This window comes from Syngnathus scovelli, chromosome 9 (assembly GCF_024217435.2).
Source record: "Syngnathus scovelli strain Florida chromosome 9, RoL_Ssco_1.2, whole genome shotgun sequence".
In the NCBI taxonomy this organism is placed as follows: Eukaryota; Metazoa; Chordata; class Actinopteri; order Syngnathiformes; family Syngnathidae; genus Syngnathus; species Syngnathus scovelli.
The window spans coordinates 7,316,645-7,329,701 of NC_090855.1; the positions used below are offsets into that span (position 1 = coordinate 7,316,645).

A 13,057-nucleotide genomic window follows, 5' to 3' on the forward strand; every position below is an offset into this window, starting at 1 on the left:
TTTTAATAGTTTAGGAACCAAATCCATTAATAAGATATCCAAATGTTGAGTTAAGGTGGTATCTATTCACTAGAAAAAAACATACAGAAGTAGCGATGGAATGTAACACCCATGGTAAAATCATCACTTTGCTTTTACATTTTAAACATTAATTATTGTCCAGATAAAATTATTGTTGCATTCAGTTCGCTCTAAATTACCAGTGGGATCGTTTTCGTTAAACAGAAAAGACAATGGCAAATATTTAATTCAATGAATATCTATATTATTATAGTATTATATTATATATTATTGTTCTATATGGTTCATATATTATTATATGATGGATATGGTTTGTATTATAATATTCATATTTACATATCTACTTTCATTGTTTGTATTAGTGATTTTTGTAGGGTTAGGGTTAGGGTTAGGGTTATTGTTAATCGTGTCCACTTTTGACAAACCTTTACGAGTGGAATAATCAGATTTTATCAATGACGATCAGGCCAGTTTTTGGATCAAGCCTCCTTGCTGCTATTGGCTGCTCTCCGTTGCCCCGCCTCCTCAATGAGTCTACTGCTCCCTGATGCTCCTGCACCTTTAATGATAAGCATTGAAACCCGGCCGGCTCTTACAATCTAGCGCAGATAGGACGCGAAACAAGCTGGTACAGCTGAGCTGAGCCGGTGACAAGGCTCCGTCTATGTTTACTATAGAAACAAACACAGACAAAAAAGGGAAAACGGAGCCCGTGGCTAAATAAGGAACGACAAAAGGCGTGAAGGGGAAAATTGGATCACTTTTTTTTTTTTTTTTTTTTTTTTTTTACCGACAAACGCTTAACCTCCAACACTCCTTCATTCTGCGAGAGCGTGAGACAACCGGCGCGCAAAGTTGCTGAGCTGATCGGCTTCCCATGACAACAGAGTTGAACGCATGTGGAGGATCGATCTGTTCCTGTGTGGATTTCAGAAAGCATCACATTGTCTTTGTCCGTGGATGAGCAATGCCTCTTGGATGGTAACATTTCCTGCAAGAAGACAACGCTGTGCCACATACGCCCGGAAGATATGGATTCGTTTTCACTATAGCAAAGATTTGTTGCGGGTTTTTAACATTTTTCATTTTGCGTAAATTGACAGCTTGCTCATTGTTTTTTAAATTATTTTATTATCATTTGAACTGACGCCTGGGATTTTTTGACTATTGTGGAGTTACAATCATGAACTTTGTTTTTAGTTTGGTACAAATTCTCTTGGCAGCGGTTCTTCACCTATCCACTGTAAAGGTGAGTTTGACAGAATTGAATTCCTCTAACTATAAGTGATTTATAACTCCTTGATAACTTGCCTAAATAGAAACAAATCGGCATATGTTGCGAGAAGTCTCAAGAAACAGAAACTTATTTGAATGTACCCGTTTCTAGTTTGCCAAAAGAAAATGTGACTTCTGAAAACATTTGCTTCAATGGAAACTGTTATGAATTTGTAACGTCATCACTGTGGCATAATAGATGCGTACGTACCACTCGGCTCAATATAACTTGTCAGTTTATGGGCGACACAGTGAATCGAGCGATTTAAACTGACCATAGTACCTCTTTTATTTGTCAAGTGTAATTGTCCAGAGAACATTGTTTTCTGTATTTAATTCACCCCAGGTGCAGCACAGCAACCTTGTCGCCTCGGTCAAGGAACTGCTTAGAAATTCACCTTACGTGACTGTTTAGTGGGTGGAAACCCGAGCACTGTCGGCCAGCTCGTGCAGACCAGGGACAATTTACAAAGAACGACCTCCCCCAGCAGCTTCCCAAAATCAGGTGTCAAAACGGAATCAAATCAGGGTTGAATGAATGAAACATCAATTTAAAAAAAAAAACGCAATTTGAGCAGGACCTTCGCATACAATTCAGATTAGGAACCTCAATCATGACCAAATCTAAAAAGAGACATTACATAGACTGCTTCATAAATGCTTGATTGATGAGAGCTCTGTCTGGCGTTGAGCGACCCATACGCGCGCATGCATTCATTATTAGAAGCAGTCCTCTCAGCTATTCGGCCCAAGAGTTCAGTCCCGGTCTATTTTTCTCTCACGGTGATCCGGAATATGTGGACACCGAGAGGTTCGGTTTCTCCTAGCCAGCATCCCCGCAGGATGCCCACCTCTTTGACACCACGTTTTCCACACTGAATTTCTCACGCAATACCTACAGCCAATTGCAGCAGCCACTTGAGGTAAGCGGATGATGCAGCAGATTGTCACGTCACCTTTTCTCGCCGGCAAAAAATGCAGGGAGGGACTCTGCCCATGTGTGCAAACGCATTAAGTATAATAGAGAAAAATACTGACTCAAAACGCCTTTTGACAATGTGACACGTGTCTTGAGTGATAATTTGCTTTCAAGCTTCAAAACCGCATATAGGCAGACTTGCCATCAAAATGTGTCTAATAAATGTGTGCTGCACTGATTAAAGAAAATGACGCGCACTTGCTCTTGTGCATCTCTTGCAGACTGCCAGCATTAACAAGGGAGTGGATAAGAGTAAAAATGAAGGTAAGTGTTCCATTTCTATTTCTTATTTTTAAAATGTCACTTTCATCAACGATAAAGCCAGAACGTAGGGCCACCTAGTGGACGATTAATGAACATTTGCAATTACACCTTTGAATAAATTCTTTATATATATTTTATAAATGTGCACGTGTGTGTGCGTGCGTTCGTGTTAACATTTCCCCCTTTTGGTTAGAAGATACTTGAAGTTCCCAGACTGGCTAAAGGTCTGACTTGGGACTTTGGAGTCCATATAAAAGAGGGGCAGATTACACTGTCAAGATATCTGTAACAAACTGCATTAGGAGGAAGTTTGTGTGGCTTCATTTGAGTGACTCTGATGCAGCAGCTGCCCATCTGCAGTCAGCCTTGGTTCAGTGTCAAATGCTTGTTTGTTTGACAGTGACACTGTTGTGCTCAGGCCAAGGTTGGACCTTTTCACTGGTGATGGAGGTAGACCGGCGATTGGCTGCAACAGACATCATTTCTGAGCAAAGGCACAGGCTCGCACAATTGTTATTGGGGTGATAGTGTCGGTCTGCGAAGTTCAAGAGCACACAGGTGGCAGACTCCTTGCTCTTCTTTAGACAATATCACATCCCCTAAAAGGAAAATGTAACTAGAAATGCACCAGTAACAATTGCAGTATTTTTACTGGTGCCGATATTGTATTGTACTTTGCATTCCTATAATTGCTCCGATACTACACACCGATACCACATGACCGGCCTGACATAGACTTTCAATGTCATCAATGTGGCAATACTTTTAAGGACATGGATGACAAATGTAAATTATTCACTGCACAATGGATGATTAACTCCTCATGGGTGGCGACAGAGGCAGGTGGCATCAGGCTTGCGCCGAGTTTCACACTGCAACACACATTTTGCATCCAGCTAAGCCAGCAGCAGTCCAGTCATGTCACCACCTTGGAGGCGGACAGCAGGCTTGGTGGCAGGCATGACATATAAAGACAAGAAGATAGTGTATGGTCATAAAATATCACAACATTTGTATTTGTCATGATTTTATCGTATGTGGAATTTCCAGGAAGCAGTCTTTAATTTCTTTTTATCCCTAAAAAGTATTTGATCAAATGTTGACAAATGAAAATCAATGTCTCTTCATTTTCAGTTATCCAGCTCACAGATGTCATCATGAAGAGTAGGTGTCAGCCCAGAGAAATGCTTGTCGATATCTCCCGGGAGTATCCAGAGGACACAGAACACACCTACATACCTTCATGTGTAGTACTCACTCGATGTGGAGGCTGCTGCAATGATGAGGCAATGGAGTGCGTGCCATCGGAAACCCGCAACGTTACCCTGCAGGTGAGTAGAGGATGGACACGCTTGAACGGTCCATTTGGTTTTATGCTGTTTGATGAGGACAATTAAACCCAACACTGCTCATCAGTGAGGACATGTTTCAGTGCTTGTAATTTGTAATTCATATTGTCAGGTAACAATATTCATATTTTGGATATTTACACTGCAGTTAAAAATGGGGAAATAAAAATACCTCCCGTTGAATAAGGATTTGGTTAAAATGTATTGCACATAAAAGTTGCACCTAAATAATTGTACCAAACAGTGTACGTAGAAAATATATTTCGATAAAAATTTAGTGATTCATTTATGGACCACTAGTGGGAGCCCACATACTACTGCAAATGCAACATTTATTTTAAAGGCAATAGCTTTAATCAACAGCTTAAGCTAATTTAATGTGAATAATTGCCAGAGCACTGTCTCGGTGTTTTCCCAGCGCTACAGCTTTTCTTCAGAATAGAGAAAGTACAGCAAGACATGGCATTTCAAATATGGTGTTTATTTCACCGGAATGTTTACAGCCATGTCCATGTGGTCAAAGTCTCATCTAGCCTCTGAACACGCCTGTACTTTGGTATGCATGATGGTTGAAGAAACACAAGAAAGAGTTTACACAACTTAGAAACTTCCTGGAACATTCGATTTAATTAAGCTGACCATTTCTTTGTCATGTCTTGTTTTCCTTCAAGGTAATGCGGGTCAGATCCATGGTCACGCAACATAAAATTCAATTGAGCTTCACAGAGCATCAAAAGTGTGAGTGCAGGTGAGAGCGGCCCCCATTTTTATTTGCTTTCATCACGAGAGCAAAAATCTAAATTCCCTTTGTACCTGTTATTTTTCCATTTCAGACTAAAGCCTGAAGTAGTTCGAGCAAAGAAAGAATAGTAAGTATATCGTGTGTGTATTTTTGTGTGTTTTTAAATATGAATATGTATTTGATGAATTAACTATGCCACTGACGTAGAGTGATTGGGAGTAGAATGAAATACCTCCTCCATTAGATGGCACAAAGTGCAATAATTCTGTTGCCGTTCATACAAGAGAATAAATCATGGCTTTGTGTTAATAAACAGTCTCATATTTCACACTAATACAGTCAGTTTGTGGATAAATTGGGGAAAAAAAATCATTGTTACTTCAGTTATCATACTTTTTGTGAGGTTTTTGTTTGGTGGTATGCCGTGAGATATTTCTAATGTCAAATGCGTGCCATGACTCGAGAACGGTTGGGAAGCATTGCAATAGATTGTTTAGTTTTGGCAGCAGGCACATCTAGGACATATTTTGGTTTACCAAAAAGTTACGTGTCCCGCCTTAGTGCTACAATTTAGGAATTCCAACAAAGACAATCCAGACCAAGCGTGCACTTAAATTGTTTTGTGTTAGAAGTTAGGAATGAGGAAAAAGTAAAGCTCCTTGATCGATTGTTCTGTTGACTGTGGGAGTATTGTCTTGAGCAGATTACAGTGTCATAGCGCAGGTCTGCATAAATGTTCTGCAGCTCACCTCTTCTCATGGTGTTGCAACTGAATCAACAGCACATCCATTAGTTCAAATCCAAGTAGCGCTCTCCATTTTTGTCTCATTTTGTCACATTTAATCAACAATCAATTTCACATCTGTCCAATCAATCAATCAATCAATCAATCAATCAATTCACACTATATAAGCCCGTATTGAAGTTAGAAACCAGCACTTTTCCACACTGGCCTGTCACTCGACTTTTTTTTTTTTTTTTTTTACGACAGCGTTAGCTGTAACAGTGGGCAGACTGTGGACCACCCGCTGTCGTCTGCGTTGCGACTCCAGTTGCACAAATTTAACCTCCCCAGTCTAATTGTAGCAACAGGTGTCAGGCACTTAACCTATTTTTATTTTTAGTGCGGCGAATAGAGGGTAAAAAAAGCCATGAGTGAAGACCCTGTCATTTAATTCACTTGATACAAAGTATAGTGTTTTTTGATTGCGCCGTCACCATCGCTTCATTTTCAGTTTGGCACTTTGATCCATACATTGTGGCACTTTAAGTTAGCCAGTATGAAATTTACATTATAGCCACATGAACAGTTTCACACACAGTAAGTTACGATATACTTAGTATGACAAAGCAAAAAAGTACTGCATACATTCAAGATCCCTCATCAGCATGTCTTGTATAGTACAAAGAAATGAAGGTGCCTTGGAAATAGGTCAAGCTAATTTTAAATAAAACCGCAGCTCACTGTCAAACTCACAACTCCATGCAGACACATTTATTAATATAATGACATCTCCATGTATCCACCTTCCCACTTCCACGTCGTTCAGGTTTTTAAAGTAGATAAGGGCAGCATGTGACTGCCGATTTGTACGACAGTGGCTGAATTGACATAAGTTTCGGTTTGCCGTGTTGAAGTGTTGCCTGTCCCTGTGCACGCTCAGCTACTTTGACGTGGCAAGGCTGTAAAGAGGATGCACTCATTCATCTTCCGTCACGGGGACATACTGTACATCCTGTTTCACCTCCATTATTTAGATCAATATCTCACCCTGCTAATGAGCAAACTCGATGAGAAAGCAGATGCGCTACTGGGTGATTAGTTAATTCTTGATTTTATTGATCTTGCCCAGCACAAACCTGCCTGGATCTCCTCCAAAGTCATTTGCCTTTTATTTCACCTTACTTTGGAGAGCAATGAAGGAAAAGTACCAACATAAAGATTTGTATAATCAAATCTCAAATGTGTATGCTGTCGTCTGGTCTGTTTTGTCCTGCCCTGATAATTGTTTGCCACTCTTTGGTGCATCTTATCTTGTGTCGTGTCTCCTTTTGTCTCCGATGATAGATGTATTTACAGGCAACAGTCAAGCGTTACATAAATATAAGTCAAGATATTTAGTAGATTTTTATAGCCTTGAGGTTTTGCTGATAACTTGAATGGTATGGGTTATTAAGCATTTGTTTTCAGACAGGCGTTTGAGGAGGTGATAGAGGATTGATCATGATTTCTGGATGTAAGACAAAGCATCCCTCTTTACGGTCTCAAAATATCCACCAAATGACCTCAATATATCAAGTTAGTTTCTTGTTTTGTCTTTATTGGTGACCTTGCATTTTGGAAGAGCACTGGAACAGATACAGCGATAGCTTCGATGTCTAGTTGAACCTTATGAACATTATATGATCCCTTTAATTATTCTGTGTTATGTTGAATATTATGCAAATTTCACTTGGTGGTTTTGCTCAAGCTATGGAAATATATTATCTCACTTGACACTGATGCACAATTAGGAAATCTAGTAAGCAAGTATATTGAGCTTGACATGATGGCCGTGTGATTTTACACAAAGTCATGATCGCGTATGAACTTGTGCCACTCCTGGAGGAGCTCAGACAAAGGTCTCGTTACACAAGGGCCAAAGGGCACAAGGATCCCAGAGTTACCGGATTAGTCGAACTGCTGAAATGTCAAATCCGAGCCACAAATCTTGCGCGTGCATATCTTGCTCGTTCAATAATCTTGATAAATGAGACGATGAGGGGGGTGAGATGGGATGTGAGAAAAGGAGCGGTTAGGGATTTTGCATGAGTGTCTGTCCTTTTCTGCAGAATTCGCTCAGTAGCTTAGATCTCTCTCTCTATCTCTCTCCTTTTTGCTTCCCTTGCAGCCACTGTGCGCCTTGTTCAGAGAGAAGAAAGCGCTTGTTTGTGCAGGACCCTCTCACCTGTAAATGCTCCTGCAAATTCACACAATTAGACTGCAAGTCCAGGCAGCTTGAATTAAACGAAAGAACTTGCAGGTTTGTTTACCATACGTACGATAAACAACGTGCCTTGAAAAAAAATTTCTCCTGGCTACTTATCTTTTCACCCGCTGCTGTGCTTAAGCATGCCATCCCGTTCCTTTTGATGTTGTGTTGTATTTGTACACGTCAACGTTGCCTTCTTCGCAGTGCTTGCAAGTAATAGTTGTTGTGCTTGTGACATGCTAATCCGAAACTCAGTGTTTGGGTCCTCAAAATTGATTAAAATTCACATTCATTCATCAAAGATAATATTATAGTCGTTTATTTATTGCCGCAATCCCAAATTGAGATTCATTCTTGGTTAGTTTATGTCAAGAGGACACACTTAAAACCTGTTATCTCGCCATTTTATTTTTTCCATTTTCCAATTCTTATCTAATTGCCATCATGCATAATCATAATCTCATTCATGATGATTAGAGATGCAATATGTCTCCTCTGCTCACAGTAAATTATGTATACTTCTCTGGAGAGGTATAACCAAAACATTTATTCGTCGACAAACCATCCTTCAACCTGATAATGCGGGCGTTTTAAAGATCTGCCAGTTCGAGAGCCATTTCCAAACTTTGCATTTTCATTGTTCTTAATTTTGAAGAATATTTGCACATTTCTGATTGCTTTGATCGCCACACTGCTTGCTTCTTTTGGCTCATGTCCCATCCATGAATTCTAAACATAATGCAGTTGAGTTAAGGCAGACACATCCCCATGCCGCCGTAAAGCGCAGACCCAAAAAGAGAGGTGGTCAGCCTGTCGTTAACAAGACTACATGACCTCCTGTGACCCAGTCACTTAGATGACCTTTGAGTTGCCCAGGCCCCCCACAATGGGCCCCCCACACTGATCTAGTTTTAAAGAGCCACACACGTCTGCCACCAGTGACCACCATTCAAATAGGCTGCTTGATGTTCAGGAGATGTGTTGGTGGTGGTGGGAGTCAAAATCCCTCTTACAGTTTTAGCTTTTAAGCCACAGCTGCTTAACTCAGCTCCAAACCCATTTTAGTCACGTTGAAATTTACGTACACGATCATTTATTATGAAGGTAGAAATTCCTACAAGCTACACGCATAGCCACCTCACGCCCCCATCTTTTCCTTCTGTCTTTGCCCTTGTTCTAAAATATATTTGCATGCACTATGTCAGATAATGTAATGCACTCTGACACAAATCAGTTTCAAAACACTCAATCGGATTTCTGTCTCTTCTTCCACAGATGTGACAAAGTGAGGAGATGAGAGACCGGGAGGTGCAGACTACACTGTTATGAAGGAATTCTTTTTGGCACTGCACTTTGGAATCTGAGGATGCATTCCCTGCAAGGACACTCAAGGACAATACAAGACAGGACGTTCTGAATTCTGATCTTGCCACTGTCTGTTTTCCACCCAACGCTAATAATATATAGTATATGTGCATATACTCTAAGTACAGTACATCAACAGTGTGTATTGCTGCTACTATTTAAAACGAATGCGCTGTCTGCGTGTGAATGGGAAATGTGATAGAGCTCCAGGGTAAAATTGGGGAAAAGATATTTTATTTTATGTAAGACTTCACTGGATGCTGGTCTGCTGTGGATATGACCCTGAACTACGTCTCGCTTTCTGGAAAATTCGGCGACCACAATTTCACCCATTGATGCAAAAAAAAAAAAAAAAGCCGAACTTGCCTAAAGGGCCTGAATGGGGACAGCTGGATTGTGGAATAACGATGGGGGCACCTGTGACACTTGAACTGTATGGCAGGTTTCCGAACTTGTTCTCCTCTGTGACACGCTTAGACGTTCCGTCTGTACTGTAGGAAGCGACAACAGTTAATGTGAGAATATAATGACATGATATGACACAACTGCTGACACAGGTTACGTGCTGTGGTGACGAATAATGTGACCTTCTTCCCAAATCAAAGTTCAGTGACGATGGCAAGAACCGAAAGAAAAGTTTGCCAAGTAACAATTGATAACAATTTGGACTATGACAACCTATGACGCCAGTTTCGAGTTTTGTCAGGGTTTAGAGATATTGATCCACTACCTGTCTGGTCCTGCCTCCATCACACAACTTTTTTGGGTTGGAAAAGATATTTTTATTGACATGCACAGTTTATGATTTTAATTTTAATTTAGACATTTTAATTTCACATGTTGAGACCATGCTAAAGGGATATATATATATATATATATATATATATATATATATATATATATATATATATATATATATATATATATATATATATATATATATATATATATATACGTTTTTATATATATATATGTATATATATATGTATATATATATATATGTATATATAAAATATTTATTATATATTAATATACTGTATGACAAAGGGTAGTGACTAGATGAGCTGGTAATAGGTCAGTCTAGAAAACCCCAACCTTGCTGTTTTTCGTATTTAATGGCTTTGTCTGTGCTCCAAAGAAATAGTCATGCCTCCACAGCAGAGTAATTTATTGTTAACTGTCTGTATATACTTACTGGATATCCCTTTTCAAATAGTCTACATTTAATTTATAGAATGTCTTCAGTATTCCGTATTATAATATTTATATGAATTGTTACAATGAGTTTAGTTTTTCCCTCCTTGTCAATCTGCCTTGAGATTGAACATGTTTGTGGATTTTTGGGGGGCGGGGGAGGACTGAAAACAAAGCTTTGACATTCCCAATTTTAAACTAAAGCTATGTTACTCACCAGCCGAACGGGGGCGTGAAGATTCCGGGGTCGGGGGGGGGGGGGGGGGGCGGTTAGGTTGTTATGGGCATTTGACCGATGGAAACCCCAGTCACAAGTATGTGCGTATGATGCACCAGCACAGGTGCTTTTCATTTTGGACTCGGGACTCGGGCAATGGACATGTGGTTTTGCACTTGCCTGCCCGCAGACACGTCATATGCAGGACTGAAGGAGTCTAGTTGCTGCTGCTGCTGCTCAGCTCGGACCTAATTGTGTGAAGATTCTTGTCTCTAGGGCTCTTGTCTCAGGGTGGTCGACTGGCAACGTACTTTCTCTGGATTTTCTGACAAGCACAAGTGACACTAGAATATTTTGTTCAAGCAAGACTCATTCATGATTAAATGTAAACTGCATTTTAACTGTTACCATATGAGATCAACTCAAGAGTTCAAATAACTGTGCTGTATGTCATTTAAAAAAAAAAAATTCAAGTAATAGATTAGGTAAACGGTACACTAGAAATAGACAAAATAACATGTCCGGCACTCAAAATGGAGATGCAAAAGCTGCTATACTACATAAATTACACAACTAACCTTTTCTGCCAGTTGCAACACTGGTCTTTATCAGCCATGTGAGCCAGCAGTAAATCCTAATATTACCACCCTCAAACTAAAGCCCTGAGACTGTGTTCACTAAGACTATCAGCTGGGTCAGAGCCAATGCCTCTCAAGTCCTCAGTTCTTTTTGTATTTGAATGAAACAACTGTATTGAGTTTGTACAGCCATAATTTTTTTTGTATATTTTCACATTAATATATTTATTTGTGCTGCAAATTCTTTTACAATATTAATACTCTTTTTGTTGTTTCTAGTGTAACTATTAAACATATTTATTTTTAAAATACATTGTTTCTGTTATTCTTCATTGAGGCCTTTCGACATTTTAAATTATTATCCAGTCAGATATAGCTTTTGTTAAGTCAAAGTCAAAAGTCAAAGTCTGCTTTATTGTCAATTTTTTCACATGCCAAGACACAAAGAAATAGAAATTACGTTCCCACTATCCCACGGTGACAAGACATAGTACACAATATACATACAAGTAAACAACACACAAAAAATAAAAACAAGAAGGCACAAACAATGAATAAATAAGAGTGATGAATAAATAATAAATAAACAAATAACACAATAAAGAATGGATCTGATGTGCTCCATGACAAGCCGCTCAAAGCACTTCATGATGATGGGCGTCAGTGCCACGGGGCGGTAGTCATTGAAGCAGGACGGAGCAGGTTTCTTCAGCACAGGTACGATGGTGGCAGCCTTGAAACACGAAGGGACGATAGCCTGCTGCAGGGAAATGTTAAAGGTGTCCGTGAAGACACCCGTCAGCTCCCCAGCGCAGTCCTTCTGCGCTCGACCTAGGATGTTGTCAGGGCCCGCCGCCTTACGGGTGTTGATAGCGGCAAGCTGTCGGCAGAGAGGCACAGGGGCTGCTCGTGTGGAGGGGGAGTAGTCTTCAGCGGGCAAGTGCTGTTCTGAGCGTCGAAGCGAGCAAAGAAGCGGTTTAGATTGTTGAGCAGATGGACGTCGCCCTCACAGCTCTGCGGCGCGGGCTTGTAGTCCGTGATGTCAACTGAACAGAGCACCGCATGCAATATCTAATTGCAATAGAGATTTTTTTGTTTTCATTTGATCTTTACATAAATACTTGGCATTTACATCTACATTAGCTCAGAGGATTTGGGCTAAGAATAATTTTAATATATACATGAATATTACTTACATTAATACAAATACTTGCCAGTGAATGGCTGCCTTAAGATTGAAGTCTAGCGCACATGGACATCAGAAAAATATGTCTTATCTTTCCTGGAGTTGCCTGTTTTGGATCATTTTTCACCTGCAACTGTGAAGAACTGTCATTGTAGCATTTAACTGAATGCGGCATAACAATTTTAATGGGCTTTAATCTTTTATTCCCTAACTATTATTAAGTGTTCATTTTTAGCATCAGTAATAAGCCTTTGTGGGCGTCATCCATTCATAATTGAAATATTTCAACTATGACTATGAGGAAGTAAAAAACCTGAATGGGACTACATTTCCTGCAAGAGTGGGCATAGATGTTTGTGCCTCAAACAATTTACCAGAATTTGTGTCAAACACAAGTGTTAGAAGTATTTAAGATCAGCAGCTTAGTAATGCTGCTGAGTACTTTTGCAACTAAATACCCCAAAGAATGCTGAAAATGATTTGATCTGCGATTATGAAGGATTTTTATTCTAAACCTGGATAACTTTACCCTCATGGCAAAGAAGTAAATTTTAAACCACTCATTTTGCCAAGGCCATATGAGTACTTTGATTGAGAAGACATAAATACATACAGACAGACACACAGACACACACATACGTGTATATATGTATATATATATATATATATATATATATATGTGTGTGTGTGTGTGTGTGTGTGTGTGTGTGTGTGTGTGTGTGTGTGTGTATATATATATATATATATATATATATATATATATATATATTTGTGTTTAGTATTACTTATTTGAAGAAATATCACTCTTGACTTTGATGCTAATTTCTTGTTAGCATGTTAATGACATTTTACATTGACTTTAGCATTAGTACCGGTGATGATTTTAAAAACAAAGTAACTCTTGTCATTGTGTAA

At 39.4% G+C, this 13,057-nt stretch overlaps 1 protein-coding gene and 1 long non-coding RNA gene across 3 annotated transcripts; one reads left to right on the forward strand and one right to left on the reverse strand.

Moving 5' to 3' along the window:
* Nucleotides 1–585: 585 nt before the first annotated feature.
* vegfaa (vascular endothelial growth factor Aa) lies at nucleotides 586–11,267 on the forward strand. Of its 2 annotated transcripts, XM_049730035.2 has the most exons (7): nucleotides 586–1,270; nucleotides 2,497–2,539; nucleotides 3,674–3,870; nucleotides 4,560–4,636; nucleotides 4,722–4,757; nucleotides 7,522–7,653; nucleotides 8,878–11,267. In XM_049730035.2, exons 1-7 carry the CDS (start codon nucleotides 1,205–1,207, stop codon nucleotides 8,897–8,899), a joined length of 573 nt encoding a protein of 190 aa, XP_049585992.1. In that variant the 5' UTR covers nucleotides 586–1,204; the 3' UTR covers nucleotides 8,900–11,267. The 2 variants fall into 2 exon arrangements, with proteins under 2 accessions (XP_049585992.1, XP_049585993.1); XM_049730036.1 differs by lacking the exon at nucleotides 7,522–7,653 and having other exon boundaries at nucleotides 588–1,270.
* On the reverse strand, nucleotides 10,808–12,722 carry LOC125975013 (uncharacterized). The gene is made up of 2 exons (XR_007483817.2): nucleotides 12,153–12,722; nucleotides 10,808–12,027 (listed from the first exon to the last, which is right to left on the reverse strand). It is a non-coding gene; the product is annotated as an uncharacterized lncRNA (long non-coding RNA).
* Nucleotides 12,723–13,057: the final 335 nt, after the last annotated feature.